The 24,101-nt window shown below is 36.1% G+C and overlaps 1 protein-coding gene across 1 annotated transcript in view; it reads right to left on the reverse strand.

Moving 5' to 3' along the window:
- Window positions 1-19,284, reverse strand: part of HARS1 (histidyl-tRNA synthetase 1) — a 35,910-nt gene extending 16,626 nt beyond the window's left edge. Inside the window, exons 1-6 of the mRNA XM_007430639.4 lie at window positions 19,000-19,284; window positions 17,344-17,433; window positions 13,805-13,924; window positions 6,351-6,446; window positions 2,828-2,953; window positions 519-626 (exon numbers count right to left, since the gene is read on the reverse strand). Coding sequence (XP_007430701.1) covers window positions 519-626; window positions 2,828-2,953; window positions 6,351-6,446; window positions 13,805-13,924; window positions 17,344-17,433; window positions 19,000-19,077 — 618 coding nt within the window. The 5' untranslated portion in view covers window positions 19,078-19,284. The remainder of the gene's footprint in view (window positions 1-518; window positions 627-2,827; window positions 2,954-6,350; window positions 6,447-13,804; window positions 13,925-17,343; window positions 17,434-18,999) is intronic.
- Between the last annotated feature and the right edge of the window lie 4,817 nt (window positions 19,285-24,101).

Below are 24,101 nucleotides of genomic sequence, written 5' to 3' on the forward strand. Positions count from 1 at the left end.
TCACTGGGCCATGTACTAGGGATTACTGGATGTTTAATCTATTTTTACTTCGAGTCTAGGAAAAATTTGAGCTTTCTTCTGGCAAATCTAATTTTGATTTATTTGAATGCTTTTCAGTTAGATTTACCTAGGAACTCAAAATAGTATGTATAATATTCCTTTTTCAAAATTTACCCACAACTATGTGAGGTAGATTGGATGAGAGATACAACTTCTATGGCTGAATATGTACTTCAATTAAGGTATTTCCAGAACTTCTTTTACTTTCTACAACACAGAAGTGAATGGCTAGGACACCAACATTGACAAGTAAGCAACAATAACCTCACTCCAAAATGTGGATAATTCTAGTTGCAAAATATACATACATATAAAAATATATCTCAATGGTTAAAGTATACCATTTGTTGCCAGAGATCAAAGAGAAAAATACAAGTAGTAATTGACTAAAATCATTCTAATACTTAAAGCACACCTGTGAGGAAAAAAATGGATTTTGGCCCAGATCTTGTACTCACCTTGATAAGAAAGTCTCCTATTTGTAGGGCACTTAGAATCTCGTGCACAATTTTCAGACACTCAGCATCAGGAATCATGATGTCATAGTGGCCAGCAATGTCAAAATCCTGGGTTACAAATTGCAAATAAGAAAATCCCTGAAGTATAAACTGTCCAGCAGTGAATCAGTCATTGGTCCTGTGTTGCTCAGTATATAGGAGCTATCTTTCCAAGTCTTGAAATCAGAAGAGCAGTCCTCTGGGATCTGACATATAGCACAAACTGAGGCAACTGGGGATTGTTTGAGGCTAAACTATCTACATCCTCCAATGATGCAAACTGCTTACTAGAGGGCTAACTGTTTCTTTGCATTTCTGAGACAAACAAACGAATAAATCCCAGAGTAGCCTACAGGAATGTGGCTTCTTTAGGCATCTGTCTTTTTTAAATTCCCCCCTCCATAATCATAGGGAAGAGTCTGAAAAATGAGCATACAGGGGTGGGAATGGGTAAGGTCCTCTGACTTTACTACAATAATTGCCAAATGGAGTTACAGCATTTTTTTTTTCATTCTGATAGGAGGAATGAAAAACAAGGAAGCAATGGCTTCCCAGCCTCCTCTGCAATGCTTGGGAGGCCACTTCCCAACTAACTGAGATGATCAATGTACAGGAATACGTAATGGAAGTGAATGTCTGTCACGTCATCTAAACACAGCCACAGAATCTTACTTAAATCTGGCAAACAAGGAAAAAGGTGCTAAATGTAAACAAAGAAATCAAGATTAAGAAAGTATTATGAATATAAAGGCAAAATGTAAACTAAGTACAGTTATATGGCACATGATTCCTGAAAATGACTGTGTTAAACCTGTAAGCAATGTATTTATATAGTACCATTAATGAGCATGATAATGCACATGATAGTGTAAAAGGTTACATCAGCAGAAAAAATATCCACATCCAACATTTTTAATACAGAGATTCTGAGTCCTATAAGATTATTCGTTTTCTTCCTCATTTATTCTAAACCCTTTATATCAAGAAAAAACCAACATTTTCTCATCATACCCATCTCTCTTATTTCTATCACATAGTTAGATAATTTTACCCATACTATGTTCTTACATGGGACATTCCCAGATGCCTTTACACAATTTTGGAAAAAAAACTATTACAATAAACTTTAGAATAAGACATATATGGTTATTATATAAAGACATCTATATACTGTACTGTGTTACTATCATTTATTCTGAGAAAATTATACTGGCACATATGGAAGTCATTTCAAATTTCACTGGGGGAATTAAAAAACATTCTTGCATAGCAAGGATGGGAAATTCATGGCCCCATGGGCAATGACTTGCCCAGAGTAGGTGTGATCAAACATTCGGTGTGTGTGTGTGTGTGTTAAGTTTTAAGGTTGCCCATAGCAACCCTTAAAAACACTGAAAACCTCCCAAAGAGAGGGCCTTTTTTTTCCATTTAGAAAAACTTTTTAAGGGGTAATATGGCTGATTTATTCCCCTGTAAGTTCAATTAAAAAAAAAAACATGAAAAAAAGGGAAGAAAACAAACACCATCCAAAAACACCAATGACGTCACCTCTCTGGCCTCTGGCAGAAAAAAGCGCAGCTACCAAGCTGACAGATGTATCTAAGTCTCTTAATATAATTTTTTGAAAAATTCTGCTTGTGGCTACATTTTAAGATGGAGATGCAGGGAAAAAGTAAAAATCACATTTTGCTATGACAGCTTGAAATATCTCATTAATATCACGTTAGCATTACCAAGCAAGCAACACATCTCTTCCTTTTAAATTAAAACACATCTACAACTTTGGTGTATATACTCGTATGTGGAGACATATGATTGATTATGACAAAAGATACAGGACAAACAGAGTACAGAATCAGAAATGTAAATGCTACTGAAAAATTACCATGTATCTGTAGTTAGACAGAATGGGCCTTTATATTAAATACCCGAAATGCTGCATCTACAAGAACAGTATCAGTCTCTTTGATATAGAATGATCTGCTCTCAGTATAAATGTACATTGCACATGGCTATACCCCCCCACCAAGGGGCTAAACATTTCCATGGAAATGGATAATATAAGAAGAAAGAAACAAGTTTGTTATTATCCCAGGGCTAGCTGCAGAACTATCCAGATACATGACCATATGAACTAAGGAGACAGAAACTTGTTGGCAACATTAGGAAACACTGCCCACATCTGTATCCGATACCATGGAGCTATGCATTCCACTGTGGAGGAAGCCAATTAGTCATATATAACCTAATGGTAGCTTGCATGTACTTACACACTGATAGAACTCCCTATAACGTCCCTTCGTCATGGCTGGATTATCCCGCCTGTAGACTTTAGCAATATGGTAACGCTTAATGTTGGTGATTTTGTTCATAGCCAGATAACGAGCAAATGGCACCTGGACAAAGAGGGCTAAGGAGCACACTTGAAATTCTAAGGCAAAACATAATCTCTACTAGAGCAGAGGGGGAATCTAAGAACCTTTGCTGCTAAGTAATGTCTCTCAAACAGAAACTACTAAAAAAAGGCACAACAGGAAGATATCCCATCCCTGAGTAATTCAAAGATGCCACCAAGGCATCATTATCATTATTATTAAAACTGATATGCTGCCCAACTCCCAGCAACTCTGGGCAGTTTACAAATGATTTAAAACATGAAAACAAGACAATAAAAACAAGAAACAAAAGAATGGTAGAGATGGCAGAATAACAAACTGGGTGGAAACCAAAGAAAACAACCAAGGTTAAAAGCAGGCTTCAGTCATCCCCACTAAATGCCTGGTGAAGAGCCAGGTCTTCAGGCCCCTTTGAAACACCAGCAGGAGGGGGAAAAAATGTATGAGGAGCAAAATGGGAAGTCAGGATTAAAATAAGAAGCGATAACCCTATAATCTTTCCTCCATTTTTTTTATCCCGCCTTTATTATTTTTAGAAATAACTCAAGGCAAACACACCTAATACTCCTTCCTCCTCCTATTTTCCCCACAACAACAACCCTGTGAGGTGAGTTGGGCTGGGAGAGAGTGAGCCCCAAAGTCACTCAGCTGGCTTTCATGCCTAAGGTGGGACTAGAACTCACAGTCTCCCAGTTTCTAGCCTGGTGCCTTAACCACTACACCAAACTGGTTCTCTTTATTCTTGGATAAAATATAATAATTTAATATATATAAATAAAATTATTAAATATATAAAACTTTATATGCATATTATAAATGCATATTATATATATATATATATATATATATATATATATAAACATAATTGTAACATTATAAAATTATATTATTATATATTATTATATATATTAAAATATATATTAAAATTATAAAATTTATATACTGCAATATATAATTGTATTAAATATAAATTTTGTATAATATAAAATTTATATAAAATATATAAAATTTATATAAAATATATAAAATATTATATAACATGATTTAATATAATGGATATAACATATCCCACAGGTACAAGAGAAATATCTTGTTCCTATGTACACTCCTATGTTCCTTATGTTCCTCCTAAGCAGCTTGAAATATGTTTTCAAGTAGCTGCCATATTATTTAGCAAACCTTTTTGAAAAATCTAAGTCTCACAGTTGTAGTGGGCTTAACCATTTCTGTTAAGTCTATAAGAAAAAATATTTTCAGAAAAAAATTATTTTTTAGAAAATTTCTAGGGGTTCTTCAATTCTGAGACTATCTTTACAGAAAATGCCATTATCAATTAATGAAGGAGGATTCGGTCTTCTGAATCTGGAGCTATATCATCATGCTTACCTATTGTCAAGTATTAAATACTGGAAGCCAGCAAGTGGTGTGAATTTTCCAATTTGGGCAACTTTGGAATATACATATACAACATTTGGTTGGATGGACGAAATGGACCAAAATATCTAATTAGTATCTAATTCTAATATCTCTAGAAACAATTTTGTCAATTAGAAAGTCATGGAACATAAAGTTGAATAATAAAAGATTTGACCTTTTTTCTCATGCCAAATTGACTTTATGGGGAAACCCAACTTTAAAAATTGGGAAAAAGATGGTGATATGAAAAAAATTGGATGGAAGCAGGGATATTGACTTTGGACCAACCGATAGATGATGAAGATGAATTTTTAACGTATGCTGTGTTAAGAGATAAATATAATCTAACAGATGTAACCCAATGGCAGTATTTACAGTTACAACATTCATTAACAACATTATTTGGACCAGCAGCATTTCAGCTTCTGAGACACCTGAGATATTAGAACAATTTGTTAAATCCTTTGAAACTAAAAAACCTACTATTAGTTTGTATTGATACTGTATCTGTTATCAATAAATCAGTTTGATAAGGGATGAGTGGACTAAAGAATTAGAGGTTTCTATACTGCCTAGACAATGGGAGAGTATCTTAACTTCTATAGCAAGAGTGTCAATGGACCTCAAACTACGACTTATACAATAAAAAATAGTATTTAGAATTTATTGGACTCCACTATGTCTGTACAGAAAAGGATTGTCAAAAAACAGCATTTTGTTGGAGATATAATAAGGACAATGCCTCTGTAAAGCCTATCTCCTATACTTATGTTTTGGGAGAAAGTAGTAGACTATATAAATATGATTATGTGACAAAAGCTAAAATTTTCAGAGGATAATATTCTTTTGAGCTATATACCTAGTACATGGAACTTGACAACTGGACAACATAAATGGATTCTTTGTGCTCTTACTGTGGCCAAAAGATTGATATTGCAGCATTGGAAAGATAAACTTATGGCCCTATTTATTCAATGGATTGACGACCTGATTGCACTTGCTACTTATAAGTGGATTGCCTATAGACGTAGACTTTGTATGGACAAGTATAATGAAATATGGGACTCATTTATACAAAATACATTGGGTTAAAAAAACCATGATAGTCATATAACTCTATTAGAAATATATATGTACTTGAATAATATTTGTATTAGATAAGCATATATAGAATTGTAACTGTTTACTGTTATGATATATTAACGTTTTTTTCTTTTTGTTATATTTTTTCCATTTTTATGTTAAAGCACTTTTATATATCTTTTTTTCTTCTTTTTGTAATCAATTAAAAAAAAATAAAAAATAAAAAAAAGAGTCCAAAAGAAAACATCACTTCCTTTTGGCTTGTCACTTCAGTTTCTGTTTCTCCGTTCAGAAACAAATCTTTACAACTGCACAATGGATTCATTCTGTCCAGAACTACAGATCTGGATTTTATTTTATTCCTGATTGTTAAATTTATGTAGTTCAAGCAATGTATTTGGTCTGATCCAATGTGTTGAAGATATGAGATTAATAGCTAGATTTATCTTCTGCAAAATGTTGATAACAGCATAGTCTTATATTACCTACTCAAAAGTAAATCTCACTAAAGTCATCTTCAATATACCCCAATGGAACATGCTCCCATGTATAAGTGGATATAAGTCTGCCTAGATGTAATTAAGCAACTTCATAATTTTTGTAAAAGCAGGCTGTGAAAATAAGCCTCAGAAATGGAAGACTTTAGCAAGGGATCCTAGGATCTGTTATGACTTCTGTTCTTTCAGACAGTAGCACCAAATTGTCTGGATACCTATATATTTTTCCCTCTTTCCTCATCTCTAGTTGAAAATTTGTTTAATCAACAAGTTGAACAATCAAAATAATGCTCGTGTATGGACTGAGCTTGAATAACTCTGATCACAGAATATGGAATTTAAGCTCAAAATGCCTGCTCACCATTTTATATTAATGCCAGGAATACCAGGCCTTAGGATACAGTTAAATCATAGCGAAGAGATAGCAGCTCTCCTCCTTGGTCTTTTAGATCATAGATGAGCTTGGAGTCTTCTCCATATTTCCCTGTCAAGGTTTCCTAAAAAGAAAAGGAGTATGAAAGAAGAGAGGAAAAATAAATAAAAAAAGACAGATAGGAATAGCAGTAAATAATGTTCTTACAAGAGACCAATAAAAGTTCTAGTCACAATGTTTTTATAAAGGTCACAATTGCTTGGGCATCTGAATAAAAATGATAAGTGAATAATTTCTATTCCTTTCTTTTACCTCATATAAATAACACCTTAAAAAAAACCCTGAAAACAAAAACCAGTTAATCAGATACAATATAGATGTCAAAATAATGAATAGCAGTGATATAAATAGGAAGGGAAGAGCAGTGGAGGAAGGCTGTTCCATCAGGTATGGAGACCAGATTTTAAACCAATTTCCCTTTTTGCCTTACTTCCCTGTGGAAAATGTTCAATGAGAATACATGGCAGACTTAAACTGGAATGATGTTTCAGAGCCATGGCAGTACCACAGAAAGAGGCAGTTGTACATGGCAATGAGAGTAGGGCTTCTTTCTTGTATGCAGGAAGTGGTATTTTGAACGGAGAGCAAACAGAAGGAAACACACAAAACAACCAGGAAAATCTGATAATATGTGTTGATGCTGCAACCAGTACTTCACTAAAGGAGCCTTAGCGTCTTGGTACCTTGTGTTACACAAATGTTTTCCAATCCTTTTTTCAATTTTCCGATACTTTTGCCTACATATGATAGGCAACATGGACACTTAACAGAATTGCTCTCAGAGAAAGAAAATAGATTGCTATATCTACCTATTACCAAGAAATTATCTTAAAACAATAGAACAACACATCTAAGTCACGGTTTTGTTCAGCTGTATGGGTCAATAAAGGTATTTTGCAACCCCGGCCATGAGTGAAGAGTTAACATCTCTTAAAAAATAATGAAGACGTGGCAAGAGTTTTCCCAGAGCTACAAAGACAAATTTTCTGAGGATAAGAAGTCTTGTGAATTCCACCCACCAATAGAGCAGAAGGAAGAACATTAAAATGGGCTCTAGGAAAAACCCATTTATATTTATTCAGGGTTAGATTATGTACATACCCTGCAACAGAAGGCTTGTGACAGTCCAATATTTGGCAATAAAATTAAAGAAGAGTGGTGAGATCATTCACACAATTGCTCTCAGAAATGTTAAGCATGTAGAAAGGGAAAATACATTTTAGTTCCTGCCCTGTTTAGCTTCTACAATAACTCTATGGCAGAAACTTTAGACAGCCCAGATTTTGATGTTCCCAAAGCTGGAGGATATAATAGTCTCTTCCTGTTGTATTGTCTCGTCTACTCCATCATGGTCAGAAGAGCAGTAAGATCTATAGTTCAGTACAATAGGCAGAACAAGCTGGGCATCATGTTCCAAAAATCAAAACTTTTGGTATTTGGCAAAAAAGCAAAACTGAAAGTATGGGTCATTGAGGAAAATAGAATCAAACAGGTCCATACCTTCTAATATTTGGGATTAGTATTCCATTCTATGAGGATTTGGAAAACAGATCATGAGTATGTTAGCTAAACAGTATTAAAATCCTCAGTGACCAGCAAGATGTTCTTCTTCCCTAAAGGAAAATTAATAGCAGCAACCTTAAAAATTCTGAGGCAATCCTTGGCCCAAATTTTATATGGTGCCCAAGTGGAAATATATGCAAAGAAGAATGCAACAGAGACAGTGTAAACAGTATTCCTGATGTCCATACTTGCTGCCCCTAGATGTCTACCTAATCACTGAGATTTGAGATTGGAATGCTGAAAATTGAAGTGAGAGTTTGAAGGTTGATGATAGATGAGCTACTGGCTTAAAAGGTGTAATTGGATAGGGCCCTATAGCTCATCAAAAGACAGGTACAGCCAGAGAGTCACAAAGGAACCAATTGGAATTTAGCATTGATTCCACATAAATGTATCATAATTTTCCTAAACCTAGAGGGGTTTTTTTAGCTCAATGTGAGCACATAGTTCATCATTTATGCATTTTAAATGATGTGATGCCTGGTGCATTCTACATTGCCTCAGTAGGATATTTATATTTTGATGGAATCAGAGTTTGGGCTGTGATAACATTTAATGATCAGAACAGATGGCTTAACTGTTGCTAGATTTTTTGAAAATCAACCTCCTTTGGAGATTTCATGTGTAGCCGCTAAAGGAAATGATTACATGGAAGAGAAATGTCCCCCAAACCTTAGTTAGATTGGTCCCAAAAGCAAATACACCTACTATACAGTTAATCCCTCAGGAGTCCAACTGGAAAGCCTCATTTCCTACTCAGGATCTCCAACAACTGCCTGTTGAAAGGATGGAATCTTTCATCTTAGAAGACAAAGCTTTACTGAATGCATTCTTGCCTGGCGACCTATTGTTCAGGTAGAGATACTGAAAAGATTAGACCGAGGAATTGTTTAATCCAAAAACAGGCATGTCTCCAGGATTCTCAAGCAGATACAACTGGGATACTGAGGGAACGTAAATAATTCATAGATGAAACAGGAATTGAAGGATTGGAGAAATTCTGTCAGGAAGATAAATCTAGTTAGTGATGAGAAAGGTAAGGATACCGGGGAGATTACATCAAAAACAAATCGCCTGGTCAATGAGGGCAATAGGAGTCAAACAAAGTATAAAAGCACAAAAACAGGTATTCAATAGCTGTTGCAAACCGGCTTGATATGAGGGATCCAGATGAGGAAGAACTGAGAAGAAATCCAAGAAAAACCTCTTAAAGTTTCACCAAGTAGTCACTGTTTATCCAGGTTGTGGTACAATGTTAGCATTTGAGTCCATTCAAATATGAACTTAATTCTGGAGTTGAGCAACCCTCTGTTAAGTACTATATGATTGTTAAGCCTCAATGTAGTTAGCACTGCTGTTATATTTTTTCAGTTTTAGTATATTTTTTACTTTGCCAGTTTCATTTACACTGTAATTATCAATAGCATAACAGTCAAATGGCTACTTATTCTGTGTTATAGTGAGTTTGTATACATTAAGTTTTTTTTTCATTTTGTTAGATTGTACCTATTTGCTTGCCATTGATCTTACTGATTTTTCATATATGCTTTGCATGTGCCACTTACTCCCCAATTATGTTCTATGCATGTGGTTTTCTTATATAGAGTTCTCATTGTTATAGATTATTTAATGGATCCCTTATATGTATTCCACTCACACTTTGTAATCTGTTGAACATATTGAAAATAAGTTATTTTTTCTGTCCCCAAACAAGTATTCCCTCAAAATGTGCTGCGACCTGGGTACAATAAAGTTTTTTTCTCACTAATTTTCTTCCTTTTCTATGTACCTTGAAGGCAACCCAAAAACAAATGTGTAACCATAAAAGGTGATGTAAAATCCCAGTTATTTTGTAACTTGTCCTTATTTTTATGCTTTTTATATTAAAAAGCATTTCTCCCACTAAGAAAGAGCAGGAAAGGCTTAAGCCCTTCTACTGTGAATGGGGGAAATTCTATTACAAGAGGTTCAGACTCTGAAATTGTTAAAGGAAAACCAGACCTGTCAATCCAGGTAAATGGGCAGAGACACCTGGAGTCTGTGAAAATCAAACTCAGGCACCAATCAAAAGCTGTAAGGTTCCCCTCTCACATGGACTTTTAGAAAGAGGAAGGGACATGCTCCATTTTGCTTTTTGTCCTTTCCCATCAAAAGTCTCCATGGTAATCTGAAGCCAGGCAAGAAAGAGAGTGGTAATCCTTAGAAATCTACACTGGGGACCAGGAAATTAGATCTGGAGTAAGCTCAATGAAGCAATACAATGGACAGATTTTGCTTTATTTCATGTACAGCGATCTGAGCTGTTGTGACTTTGTGTGTGCTTACGGGGGACACTGCACTGACAGAGCAGCTGTCTAAGATAAACCTCTCCAGAAGTAATTGATAATTCCTTCTTCCTTTTTCTTTCCAACCTTCTTGTAGTTCTTTGACATGCTGTAGATAATAAAGATGTAAAGTGATGCTGATTAATAGAAGGGCAGGAGATTGAACAAGTGAGGACTTTTAAATATCTAGATATGGTCCTTCAAGACTCAGGAATGCATACACTGACTCTTGTGATCTCATAGGCTCAAAGAAGTTCCTTGGCTATTCTAACATGTTTTCACATGAAAGGCAAGAAATGTATCTCCAGAGCTCTACAATTATTTATAATCAAATCCTTGGCTCAGTTGCTTTATGGATCCCAGTTAGGCTCTTATCCAAAGTATAGGCTGATAAAATTAGTACAAACTAAGTATATAAGAACAGTGCTTCAAGTTCCAAATATGTATCCAACTTGTGTGTGTGTGTGTGTAGTCTCTATAGTTAAAGACTAGCTAGATGAGGATTAAGATAGAATTTGGTTATTAATGTTCAATTATTGGCTTAAATGCCATTATTTCCTGGTTGGGTTGATTTCATTTCTTTCATTTGGTAAATTCTAGTCTCTTGGACGTAAGCAATACTAAAAAAGCCTGTCCCTTGATTTCCTATATTTTCTTGAATATATTCAGGCTGAGAGAATTATCAGATAAAACTTAGATATAACAGAATGAGAATTCCAAAATCTATGCAACTACAGCTTAACCACCATAGGTAGAAACCAGTTAAATACTGTAACTCAGTCTCCCCATTTAAACAAAGCTTTTTCTTCAGAGCAAGATACAATGATTTGCATTCAGCACTTTTATATGGGAGATTTAATTCCCACAGATATCTGAACCTGCTTCTGCGGTGATGTTTCAACTGAATCCATCCTCCATACTGTTACACTGCTCTTTTTATAATAATCCCCAAATACTTACTTGGCTTTTGTGTTACGTATTCCAGAGTAGTCTAAGGAATCTTAAACTAATTTCCTTCTATCATATATGAAAAGCCTTATTATGCATAATGCAGCACAGTTTTGTATAGCAGCTGTGAATGTGCGCAACTTCTGGTCTACATGAATAACATCTTTACATCTGCCCCATCAATCCTTGGTAATGTCTGAATGAACTGTAAATTGTTACTTCTAAATATTTTAAGATTATTAGATTTTACAGTACAATTTATTTCTATACTGTTAACCTATTTCACTATATTTAGAATTCAAACTTTATTACAGATTTCATTAAAAAGTACGTAATACAAAGTACAATGTGATATACATGATAAAAAGGCATAATAAAAAAGCCTATAGTCATACATAACCTACTTTGCTATCAACAATGTACAAATTCTACAGGCTACCAATGTAAACTTTCCAACAGCAAGTGTTATCTTGGGATCTTTATCAGCCAAAAGAAGCTGCAAACAGAATTCTCGTCTGACCTGGAAATGGTCTAAGAGGTGTTAGCAACTCATTACAGGTGCCTTGGTAAAAATTACAGTACAGCAAGATATGATCCTAAGATTCAGTGCTTCCATCTTTGCAGGGGCAAAACCTTTCAGCACAGGTTATTTTTGCTGATGGCAAGATATTAAATTGCAGTAGTGTAAAGGCCCTCAGAAGTTTGATATCTGTAAGTTGGGCCAGATATTATGCTGGTTTAAAATGGAATTTGCTGTGCCCCAATTGAGCTCTAAGTGACATTTTGGTGTATTCTGTTAGCAATTCTATGTCAACAATTCTTTAAGAGCTACCATTGCCTGATTTCAAGTGCATCAGCATCTCAGTATAGAACCCCAGTTTATGTAATTTGTCATTTATTTGGTGTTTCCAAGAAGATTAGTAATTATCTGTTAGCATAAGATATACCAGGCCTTAAGGCTGAAAGTGGGCTTTTACTCAATATCTGAGTCTTGGCTTCAAAAAGCTTCAAAGCAGATGGTACATACTAGACTTCTCTAGAGTAAAAGAGGGGATTACTGCTGAACTCCTCCAAGTATTCAGAGCAACCTGAGAGAGATGAGTATGTCACTTCCCTGAATAATGTAGCACAAATCTCAGATACTTAAAACATGGGACTTGTTAAATTATGAGTCCTTCAAAGGTCCAGTAGAACTTTTTGTAGCCCTTTACAAAATGCAGGACCTTTGCTTTTTTGTGGTTAATCTGTAATGACCTTCCCTACAGAAGTGGACCAGTGCTCCCTTGGCTCTTCTAAGATTTACCGGTGTCTGCAATAGTATGACAGCATCATCTGCATAAAGCAATATAGATATTGGTGTCAGGTTCAGCCCAAAGAAGTCCACAAGACAGTACAGGTCTAGTTCGATAGCTTTTATTAGCTTCCAACCACAAGACAGAATCCTGCCAGACTGAATCTAAACTTCTCAAGCCAGCAAGCAAACACTTCCTTAGGGTGGTGCCAGTCTCATCTTCTTAACCTTCCCATGCTCCTGCTGGGAGCTAAGGAATTGCTTACCTCCCTGAGTGCGACCTTCACCAAACCATTCCATCACATCTGGTCTACTAGCCTGTGTTGTGTGTGTGTGAAACTCTTCCTTGCTGAAGGCATCTATCATTGCATTAATATAGTAACTGAAAAGAAGTGGGGCCAAATGATTGCACTATATACTCAGCATCTGGTTTTACACTTCACTTACAGTTAATTTTATATGTTTTTTCTTAGTTAATTCTAATTTTTAATTTTAGGTTTTAGTGTTGACAGTACAATGCTGTTTATTTTATTTATACTTAAGTGTAATTTGGGGACATAGGATGGGTTCTTAATAACATAAGTTTGTCTGGAGAGGAAATCTCCTATACATTAGAAAATTCTATAAATTATTCTTTTTTTAAAAAAGGACAGGATACCTGTATTAAAGTACTTAAATGTAAAATAATTAACACTGCAATGGCAGCATATCCATGACTATTTAGAAATAAGTAGCACTGGGTTACTCAGTAGGGTTACTCTAAGGTAAACAGCCATAGCAGGAATCTGCAACTTTGGGGACACTGGAAACCTTTAGGATTTTGAAAAAAATATCCCAAGAACTTTTATAAGCTAGTTGGAATCAATTTTAAATTACTGGAATCACCCCTCCTCACCTTCACCTCTCTGAGTAGATGCATGCTTGCATTCATCTCACTCTCACTTTGGCTACTCCTACTCTCCACATCTACATTCTTTCTGCACACATTCTTTTCCTCCATCTCACTCTATCTTTCCCAAGAAGATTCTCTTCCTCTCCCTCTGCCTGTTCCCCCCTCTCCTTTAGGAAAAAATAATGATTAGGAAGAACAGGGGGCTTTGCCAAATACTGGGAGAGCTAACTATGGAGCCAGTCTAGGATGCAAAACTCAGTGGGGGAATTACTTCTTAGAATATTTTCATTTTCATTTCATTTTCCCTCAGCTGTTTGAAAGTTATAGATTTGAAGGTTGTTCATTAATTTAAAAAATATACCTTTGTTCTGAACTGGTGCCATCCCTACCTTGTGCCATCTTACCTTTAATTCAAATACTGGAGTATCTATTGTCTCAGCTCCATGACGTTTGAAGCACTGGGTAATGATGCTGAACACTTTCTCTCTGATGGCCATCTGTTTGGGATTATAATCCCGAGTACCCTGAAAGTAAAAATGAAAGGTCTGGGTTAGAAGACAACCTCAGCAACTTTCATCCTATTAAAAGCATGGAACATTAAGAAAGTGTGGATGTGAGGCTTGGCACAGTAGGGAACAACAACAAAATAAAACAATTCACAGTAGCTCTTTACTATTTGGAGCTTTTAGTTTAGCTAAAATAGAAAGTGAATGGGGACAACAGGATGCAGATTTTGAAAGTTATGTTCACGACAAGGATGGATGGAATTCTTCTCACTTTCTCTTGTAACATCAATGGTTTAGATTAATCATCCACCAATAATTGTAAGGCAAACCAAATTATGTTCCTCGTGCAATGCATGCTAGAGAGATGCACACAGGGAATATTAAACAATTGTATAATATCTGCAAACAACTACCCAGATTCTGTTCTTCCACACTTGTAATGGCTCCGTTAGTAGTAGGTAGTTCTACTGAATTTCTTGTAATTTCAGAACATAATAAAATTACAGCAAATATGGTTTTGATGTATTATTACAAAATAATTTTACTGCTAAGATTAATCTGTAAGAATCTGTATCTTAAAGGTGATACATAATTGATTATGAACGAACTAATAGAATTTACTGTCACAGCATCATGTTAGAGCCACTATAATGCTAGGCAAATAAGTGATGTAGTAAGTGACTGACATATTTTTAATCTGTTTACACCCTATTTTTGTCATTTGATTAGTCCTAAGAAAAATATTAATCTGATATTTATTGGTCCTAATAAAGGTATGGATATTGGACAGCATACTTTAAGAAACAGAGGCTATAAGTCAACAATTGGGGAAAGCTTGCTTTGCTTGCAACCTGTGATGTACCATGGAACACAGAGGATGTGCAAAACAGCCATTACGGAAGAGACTCTTGAGTCCAGAGGATGGGAGAAAGAGACTCCACCATAATTACACTTAGTATGACTTATGCAGGAGAATTACTCTGGTAAACTTTCAAAATTGTGTTACATTATTCCACAAGCAATAAAGGTATTTCTAAAAATCCAAGTAGTTCCTGTTTCCTAAGTTTGCCAGTCTCACAGAGCTTGACACAACCTTGAAGTTTGGCCACTATAACAAACCAGATGCCAAGTTCAACAAATCCCAGCTATGTCCCTATGCTCTCTTCAGAGCAGTATCAGTAAGATTCTGAGACCAGCTTTAGTGTCACAAACTGCTGCCTAGAGCCCTTATAACTAATCTATCCAGGTAGTAAGGAATAAAATATGAAGCAGAAGATATCAACAATGGATTAAGGCTGCAATCCTGCATGTGCTTAGCTGAGAATTAATCTCACTGAACCCCGAGACTGATTTCTGAGTCAGTATAAATTGGACTGCAATCAGATGAGTTATTTCAGAGTAAATTTGTTTAGTGCAAAATTATAAATACTAAATTTTATTTAAGTATGACAATGAAAATGAATTGCAGGTTAAAAAATCATTTGTAAAAGTTATTTATAACAAAACATTCATAACATTAACAGAACTGTTAACGAATGCATTCTGCGGGATTCTGAAGTTTTGTTTCCAGAGAATATTACATGATCACCATGCTATTAGATTAACTGGAATATAAAAAACTGGGAGTACCACATATTCATATAACAAACTATGATGACAATTTAAGAACTTTAAATTGGAACAAATTATTTCTTCACATACTCTTGCAACTTCATATTGAATACTGAGATTCTATTGGTTATTACCAACAGGAAAGGGGAAAATAATCTCTCTCTAAATAGAGACTGACCAATGTCTTCCTTTTGGTTATGATAAATTGGAGGAAAACAGAGGAAACACTCCTTAAAACCAAATTCTACTGTGCTGAAATGTATGGGAGGATTGTTGTTTAAAATGACAGCACATTGGATAAGAATGCCACAACTGTATGCAATTCAGGGCATCATAGTTTTTACAAAGAAAAAGCCTTCACTATCAAAAGGAACATCCTCCACTTTAGGACACGTAGACACAAAAAAAATTACAGACTTAGCGATGCTTCAGGGATGATAAGAGGATGCCCAGTGCTGATGAGCCAGGTGGCCATGTTCCAAATAATAAAGAAGGTTCCACTTATAACAAATTAGAAGGTGTCATAACCTCATCTTATTTTATAGATTTTTGACAGTGTGCAAAACTGTCTTATGTTACTCATCTGCGCCAGGAGTTCTCAAACTGTTAGGTCATGACTTAGAAGGGGGAGGCTACATATTTAAAGAAAATACCTCTGGCATGGCAGTCAAGCTTGAATTTTTGAGAACTACAAAGCTTATAAACAGATTTATACATTCATTCTGTTATGAAACACCAGCAAAATGTGTTCTTTAAATTATTATTTTTATTATGGAACATTTGGAAATGAACTTTTTATACTCTTATCAATTTTACAAAATGTTTAAATGTATTCATTAAAATCCTTTATGTCAAAACTGTCAATAACATTTTTACAATATGATTTGATTAAAGTGTAATGTATTCATGGAGTACAGATTTTAATGCAATTCACACAGATTAAATTCTCATTTCAGTAGGGTATAACAACTGACACCTATTGATCATATGATAAATAATTACTGAATATTGGCAATCTATTGATAATTATCAATAGTTAGGTTCACCTTCTTTTGGCAATATTCACATGTCTCCAGCATCACTTCCAGTACAGTGTGCAGTTATAGATCCATAGTCTTTGAAGTGTCTATAGAAATGTACATCTTAGCAAAATTCAGTATTTTTATGTTTTAATTTATAAAATTATATCACTTTATATCAAATTTTAAAGATTAAAAATTAATTAATAAAAGTGGTACAATTCTAGTCCCAGTGAAATTATTTTAGAGGGTTGCTGTACCACCAAGTTTGAGAACTCTGACCTGGGCAAACCAGAATGTGGCCTTCAGTCATGGTAGCTCATATCATAGGATGAATACTTACAGAAGAACAAGCATGAACTTACAGGAAAGCAAGATACTACTCCCCTAAGTATTTTTGTTACTATACACTTTCTTTAGCTTGCAAAAGTAGAAAGATAGAAAACATGCTTCGAAAAAAGCAAATTTCCCTCAGCATGAGATGTAGTTTAGAGACAAATCTTTCCATTATAGACCCACATTCAGTTAAAAGGAAACTGGGGGGAAAGGCAGGTACTGCACTCAGGCATTTGCACACTAGATATAAATTTCTCATTAAAAAAAATCTATCTCAGCTGCAGTAGATTCTAAAGCTGGGGCTTGTGCAGATGACAATCTAGTATATGTGAGGCACAGAGACCATAATGAAGAATCATCAAATTCTCCCTTGATGCCAAAAAGACTTTTTGGTAGCATAAAATTGAATACATATAAGTGGTCCATGAGTTGGTGTCTGCAATGGAAAAAAGAAAAAGTCAAAGAGTTTACCTTAGGTGTCTTCAAAACAAATTTATGCTTCCCTTCTTCAGGATGCATTGCTGACTTCATCTCCAGCAGCTTTGATACCTGCTTTGTGATCTGAAATATATTATTTTTAATCAGTGTAAGTTACACAGGTATTAGTTTTTACATACAGCACACAATGCTTTTGTTTATTGCTGCCAATTGGGATAAACTGACCCAAATATCCTTCTTCTATATTGTCTTACTGTAAATTTTACCATTCTTCTCATGGCTCAACATAGCCACCTTTTCTTATCTCCTTTAAACTTTTAAAAATTACTTAAATATACAAGTACTAAAAAAACCCAGAAGCTTCCTGGAAAGCTAATAGAATAGGAAATAGCACTTATGCTCAGCTGGGGTTGATTAAGAAAGTAATACCCAATCTTATACCAAAAAACCCAAACATATATTATACAGTATGCACAATATTCTCTCCAGTAAAAAATATATACTTCTGGTGTTTTTTTCTTTCCTAACAACATATAAACATGCAGCCTCTTATCACATAACAATGTCTCATTTTAATTTGTGTAAATTAGAAATAGAGCTTCTTCTTTGAAAACCTGTTCATTTATTCTGCTGTTCAAATATGCTCAGCTAGCTTTGTCAAGACTTGGTATTGATTTAGTACCTTATCCTTGAGGCATGCAAAGTTAAGGCCACTGAAGAACTTGGAGATTTCTACATACATTTAATTATTACAAGAGATTTTTTCAGTTTCCTTTGTGAATTTTTTCCCCTGCCCATATTCAGTAAAGTACAACTAAGAAGAAAAAAAACTTCCAATGATTAATGAGCAAAGAAAGGGGAAGGTAATGGAGGTGAGGCAACAGTTTTCAATAAGACAGTGTTAATGACAGGCTTCCAGGGCCAGTGCTTACCATTATAAAAATCCCTCCAGTCAGCCTCAGTTCCTCCTGGATATACAAACACATCCATGTAATTTTCTTGGCAACCACATGCACATGGTCTGCCCTTGCCTTCTCCTGGGTTTTTAATTTGCCTTCCCAATCTAGCCTCCATCCCTGGGATTTCCTGAGATCTATGCTGCTTGGTTTTTGGCATAATACATTGTCACATTGCTGTGGTTCATTTTAAAGGACAGAGCAGCCCAAATATTATTTTGAAGGACAGAGTAGCCCAAATATTTGATATAAAGTAATTCTGTGTTTAAATGTTATATAACTTGAGACTTATATTCAATTTATTAACTGCGCTTTCTTTCACCTGTATGCAGGTGAACAAAGCCTAACTCCCTTAGGCAAATTAGTGCTGGTTTCAAGATAAGCAGGAGATGACTGTGACACTCCATTTACCTTCTCATGTGGCCTGTGTTTTTACAGATTATTTGCCACTGCATTGTGTGCTTTCAACATACAGTACTGCACAAAGAATCAATGCAGATGGAGAAACTCCCAAACAGCATGATTTTTGCCCAGTACTGTAGAAATGATGAAAGCTGCTTCATCAGCCCAACGTGCACCTTAGGAGGGGTGATCTGTGGCACCGTATGTTATTCACACAGAGCAAGTACATGTCAGTTCTTCAAGCGCCTCTTTCCTGCATTTTATGAAAATCACGAGCCTCCGAAATCTGGAATATGGAAAAAGGCTGTCAAAGTCCCGTTCATCGCCTTACCTCTTCCGGGCTAGCCTTCTCCTGCTTGAGGCGCCGCACTGTATCTGCCTGCTTCCTCAGCGCCTCTTCCTCAGCCATGACGATGACACTCCTCGCCGACAGCAAAAATAAAAAAAAAAAAAGGGAGGGAGAAAGAGGAGAGAGCCGCCGGTACCCTCACTTCCTCACCCGCAGAATTTAACCTTTTGCTCCCCTACGCATGCGCACTGCCTGGTATTGGGGCGGCTATATCTGCCCACACTTCAACTCGGTGTTCAGCGGGGGTGAGATTTGGACGGGCCTGAGGTGGATGATGCAAGAGAAGCTAGCGAAGAGAGGAAGTGACGTTGGCTGCGCCTCAGTCATCTTTGTCCTGTTGGCGCCGCCGCCTATCTTTTCTCCCGACTGAAGCTGTCGTCTTAAAATTGCAGTCCTGTTCTGCTCAGAAATAAGCTCCTCTGAGCCGTATGTTCAGGATCGGTGAAACTTAAACACATTTGTATAAGTCAAGTGCAGGGGCTGTACATGCACATTGTCCTAAGTCGTCATTTAACTACAATGGTTGGATTCATGTCTAACGGTGAACCATAATATAGTTTATGGTTTAGATTAGTGTGCTGTGTAAACCCATCCAGTTGCGATTATTTCAGGAAAACAAGGCTTAGTGTATTGTAGTAATCCAGCCAATGACCAATTCTACAGAACGGATGTTTGGTGAGCAGTCATTCTGTCTGGTGTCAGAATTTGATTAGAAGCCACCATAAGCCAGGGATAAGGAGAATTGCACAAAAGCAAAAAAAAAAAAAAGCCCCCAAAGCACCCCATCTTCAAGATTTCCCTGCCAAAATTTAGCGGTTTTCTCTCTCTACTTTTAAGAAAGTACTTCTAAAAATTACAAGTTAAATAACTTAGCATCCATTAATTTAAGACAACCATTTTACTTTTTAACCTCAAAACAAAAATTCCAAAATCAGTTTTCTGTCTCCATTAACCTTACCGTAACATCTGCTCTACTACTTTATTAAGAGGAAGTAGTCTACCACTTTACTAGACATATACAGAAGTAGGTAGAGATTAGGGCTCACACTATACAAGCTGCAGATTTTTTATTATTTTAATACAATTACTTCTAAATATCTTGGCTCTCTTGTGAAGATGGTGATGCAGTAACAGTTCATGCATGGAGCTCCATATCTAGAAACTGTATTTTGTTTCCCCTCTAGATGAACGCTAACCACATTTCTCCCCTCAAGTGCTTTTGAAGGTTAATTTTACTGACTAGTTTGGGGATAAGAAAAGCAACTAAGGACAAGCCTACAGAACTTCAAGCCACAACAATCCTTAAAGGGCTTTAACAAATGGAGGGTTTTACCAGCATATTCATTAGTAAGTATATTGGACTCCTCTGTAGTCTCAAATGTGTATGCTCCTTTGATTGAGGCATTACCTTCTAAGAATAATGTGGAATTTGTATCTAATGATAACAATAATGAAGGAGGAGACTTACGACAGATTCAACTCAGCAAGATCTATCAAAAATGGTCTTGGAGGGTGGTACAATTTCCATTTATCAACTAGCAGCTTATAGTAATACTTGTCTTCCCTCATTGTCTTCCTCAATAGAACTTGTTGCCAAGGGATGCCTTTTAATCTCAGAGACTACATCTTTGTTATTTACCAAAATTAACCCCATGCAGGAAGCAGCTGAAGGGCTGAAGATTAGAATAGAAGCTCTCCTATTACTATATCAAAAAAGAAAAAATGCTGTGGCCAATCCTGCTGCTATTTTCCCAACCTCTTCTGAAAAATGTTTTAACATACTTAGCACAAATGGGCTGGATGAACTTAAGGCCAATTGCATGGAGCTGAGCATTTATACCTGCAACCCACTACTAAAATAACTTGCTTTCTGTTGTTCAGGCAGGTGGTTCTAACTATCTCTATGAATAAACATAACCTAGAAACTTGGGAGGATAAAAGAGAGTATATTTTCCCTGGCTCAGTTGTTTAAAAGTCAACCCACCAAACTGACTTGCTGTATGTGAAGCTACTCTATGGGCCACATCACAAGAGAAAATTATTATTTAATTATTGCAATCAGTTTTGCCAGGAATGTTTCTGAGGATGGGAACATTCCTTACTAACTTTAAAATTTATGCACAGTAAATTTGGAGAATTGTAAAAAACTAGAAATAAGGCAGTCTCAAGAGAGAGAGAAAATCTTATATCAGATTCTTCAGATGTCGCATTAATGTCACTGCAAAGACGTGACTCTATAAATACCTTTAAGCAATGTATGATTACTAAAGCCCCTGTGATGACATCTAGTGGTATTGTCCAGTCTTCATATGAGTCTGAACCAAGTCATAAACTTCTATCTAAGCAGAGGGAAAGCATTTTATTAGTACTCAAAAAACTTGCCTCTTTGGCCTCCCTCTTGACCAGCTAGTGTCCTTAGAATATAAACAAGCCTTCACATTATTAAGACCAGATTACTTGATATTGAACAACAGAATGAATTTAGTTTAATTTCACATCATATCAAGGAACATTTAGAAAACCCCAGATAGAAACTATGTACATATTTCATCACACCTATAACCTCTGCTCAGCAACAAGCCTTTTTTAGAACCAGACATGTTTTACCTACAGTAGTTCTTAGTGGCAGATTAGCCAAAATTCCTTTCTCCAAAAGAACTTGTCCCTACAATTCAGTTTTGATAGAAACCACCCAACATATTGTCTTTTGAAGTTAATAGGCCAGTAATTGGGAGTGTCTGTGGAAACCTGATATATATTTGCCATTTTAATTTAACTGATTAGTTTTGTTAACTTTAATAAAAAATACTGAGCCATTTGATCATTTTAATTTTTTTGGATGCTGCTGCCTCCATACCTGTGGCCTGGATCATTTCTCTTTCCCCGCTTTAACAAGGTTGCTTCTATTTCAATTTATGTTCAGTGAATTGTATTTTAAGAACACACTGGCCATCTCATTAACAATTATGCTGTCAATAATACAATAACTGCAGCTTCAGAAGTACACTATACAAAAACGTTACAAAGTTGGATAGATACTGCATTTGAAACTGTCAGGCTCTATTAACACCTCACTTATATACTATTTCATTCATTTTATCTCTATACAGTTTGCACCCATACAAATCTTTCAGGCAGGGGTGGAACAAGGCCAACATTGTAACATTTTTTGAAAGGCAGAAGGATGTAATGGGCAGGACAGTGAAGCAAAATAGGTGGAACAATGTAACTCATATAGGTGAAGCCAGAATGTTTTATTTTTTACTGAGTTTGGAGGGAAATTAGATTAAACATTAAAAATGGAGAAAACCCTAAGTCTAATTTAGGGTCTACATTATATTTTCCCTATTTCCTATGCCGCTTGTTTTAGTTATGGAGGTTGGAGGTGTGATGAAGGACTTGGATGAGGAGGTTCAAGATCATGGGGAGAAGCATCTCCTCAGCCCACAGACTGAGCATGTGAAAGCAAAGGGGATGAGACTGATACCACCCTAAGGAATTCGTAGTTTAGTTGCAGACTTTGGGAGTTAGAATTAGTCTGGTGAGATTCTGTCTAGCAGGTGCAAGCTAATAAAGAACAGAGCAATTCCAGAACTGTCTCATGGAGTTTCTTGGGCTGAACCTGACAGGAGGGGCTCCAAAGGGGTTAAGAAATGCCTGGGCCCTGCTCCCTCAGATTGCCCATTCTGCACTGGCAGTTCACCAAATTGGGTGAACAGAGATCTCGGCTCAAGGCTCTGATAAGTTTTTCTTTGACTGCAGCTGCTATATAATACTGTGAAAGGATACACCCGCTTTAAAGAGGTGCAAATATGCGCTATGTTCATGTATTCCAAACCACCGATTGTAAGTGCTCGTAAGCTTACTCTGATACTTCTTTTACTTGTGCAGTTAGGAGCAGGTTTCCACCCTCTAACCCAATTTTTAAAATTTCATACAGCAGCCACTTTGACAGTATCACTGACGAAGGAGGCATGAGAACCCCCCATCTGCATTCCAAAGCCATTTGGATCCATATGGCACCTGGGATGGACCATTTAATTGGTGCGATGCCCTTACAGACATCTATACTATACCATTTAAGGCTGAGTACAGATTAACTATAACAAGTGCATCAAATAGAACACAAGATCTACAATATCCATTACTGCATGTCTAGAGCCAGATATTAGGATATTAATTAGGACAGATCTAAGTAATTCGAACAGAGGTCATAACCCCACTTGCATCTAAGCATACAATAAGCATGTCCTGGTTGGTCCCCATGATATCAGCTTCATCTCATCCCCAACCTAGGATTTAATAGAAACTTCACACAAAACAAAATTTCAGTATTTTTCACTTTTATTAAACAAATAGCATCTAGTTTTGATTTCCCAGCCAAGCTTTGCAAACGTAATTTACAACCAGAACACTGCATTTAATCCTTTTTCTGTTGACCGTTTTCAGTTAAGGGAAGCTCCTTGACATTCTAAATTGCAGAGTGATCAATTTCTAACTGGGTATGTATGCACCCAATAATGTTGGCTTGCTCCATCCATCCATCCATCCATCCATCCATCCATCCATCCTATACTCTACCTACTTGCTAATTTAGAGTTAAGGAAGAATATGCAGATGTTAATGGTGATTGTCCCTCTGTGAGTCAGGGTGGCAGCAGCTGTTTCTTAGGTTGGTAAAACTGTTGATCATCATTTTGACACTCTATTAGGGCCATATGCATTGGGGTAGGCAATTCTTGTTGTGTATCCATCTCTTTCATTTCAGCACATCTCCAGATTATGCCCTTCACCATTTTGTGAACTTCAGGCCACTTTCCAACAAGGTTTTGGCAGCATAACCACTGCCAAAATCCAACTCAGGTTTGCCAGCCCTTTATTAAAACCATAGCTCTTCAACAGTAAGTCTTAGTCTTAGTTACTAGCTTTTTATTTATTATTAGATTCTGCCTTTTTTGTACAACCCAAAGCAGTGTACATACTCTTGCCTCCTGTTTTCCCCACAACCACTACTCTGTGAAGTGAGCTGGGCTAAGAGAAAGTGATTGGCCCAAAGTCACCAAACCAGTTTTCATGACTAAGGGA

The sequence above is a fragment of the Python bivittatus genome, unplaced genomic scaffold (assembly GCF_059951505.1).
Source record: "Python bivittatus isolate LINGU-HERP-01145 unplaced genomic scaffold, Pbiv_v1 ctg000960_np1212, whole genome shotgun sequence".
Taxonomy (NCBI): Eukaryota; Metazoa; Chordata; class Lepidosauria; order Squamata; family Pythonidae; genus Python; species Python bivittatus.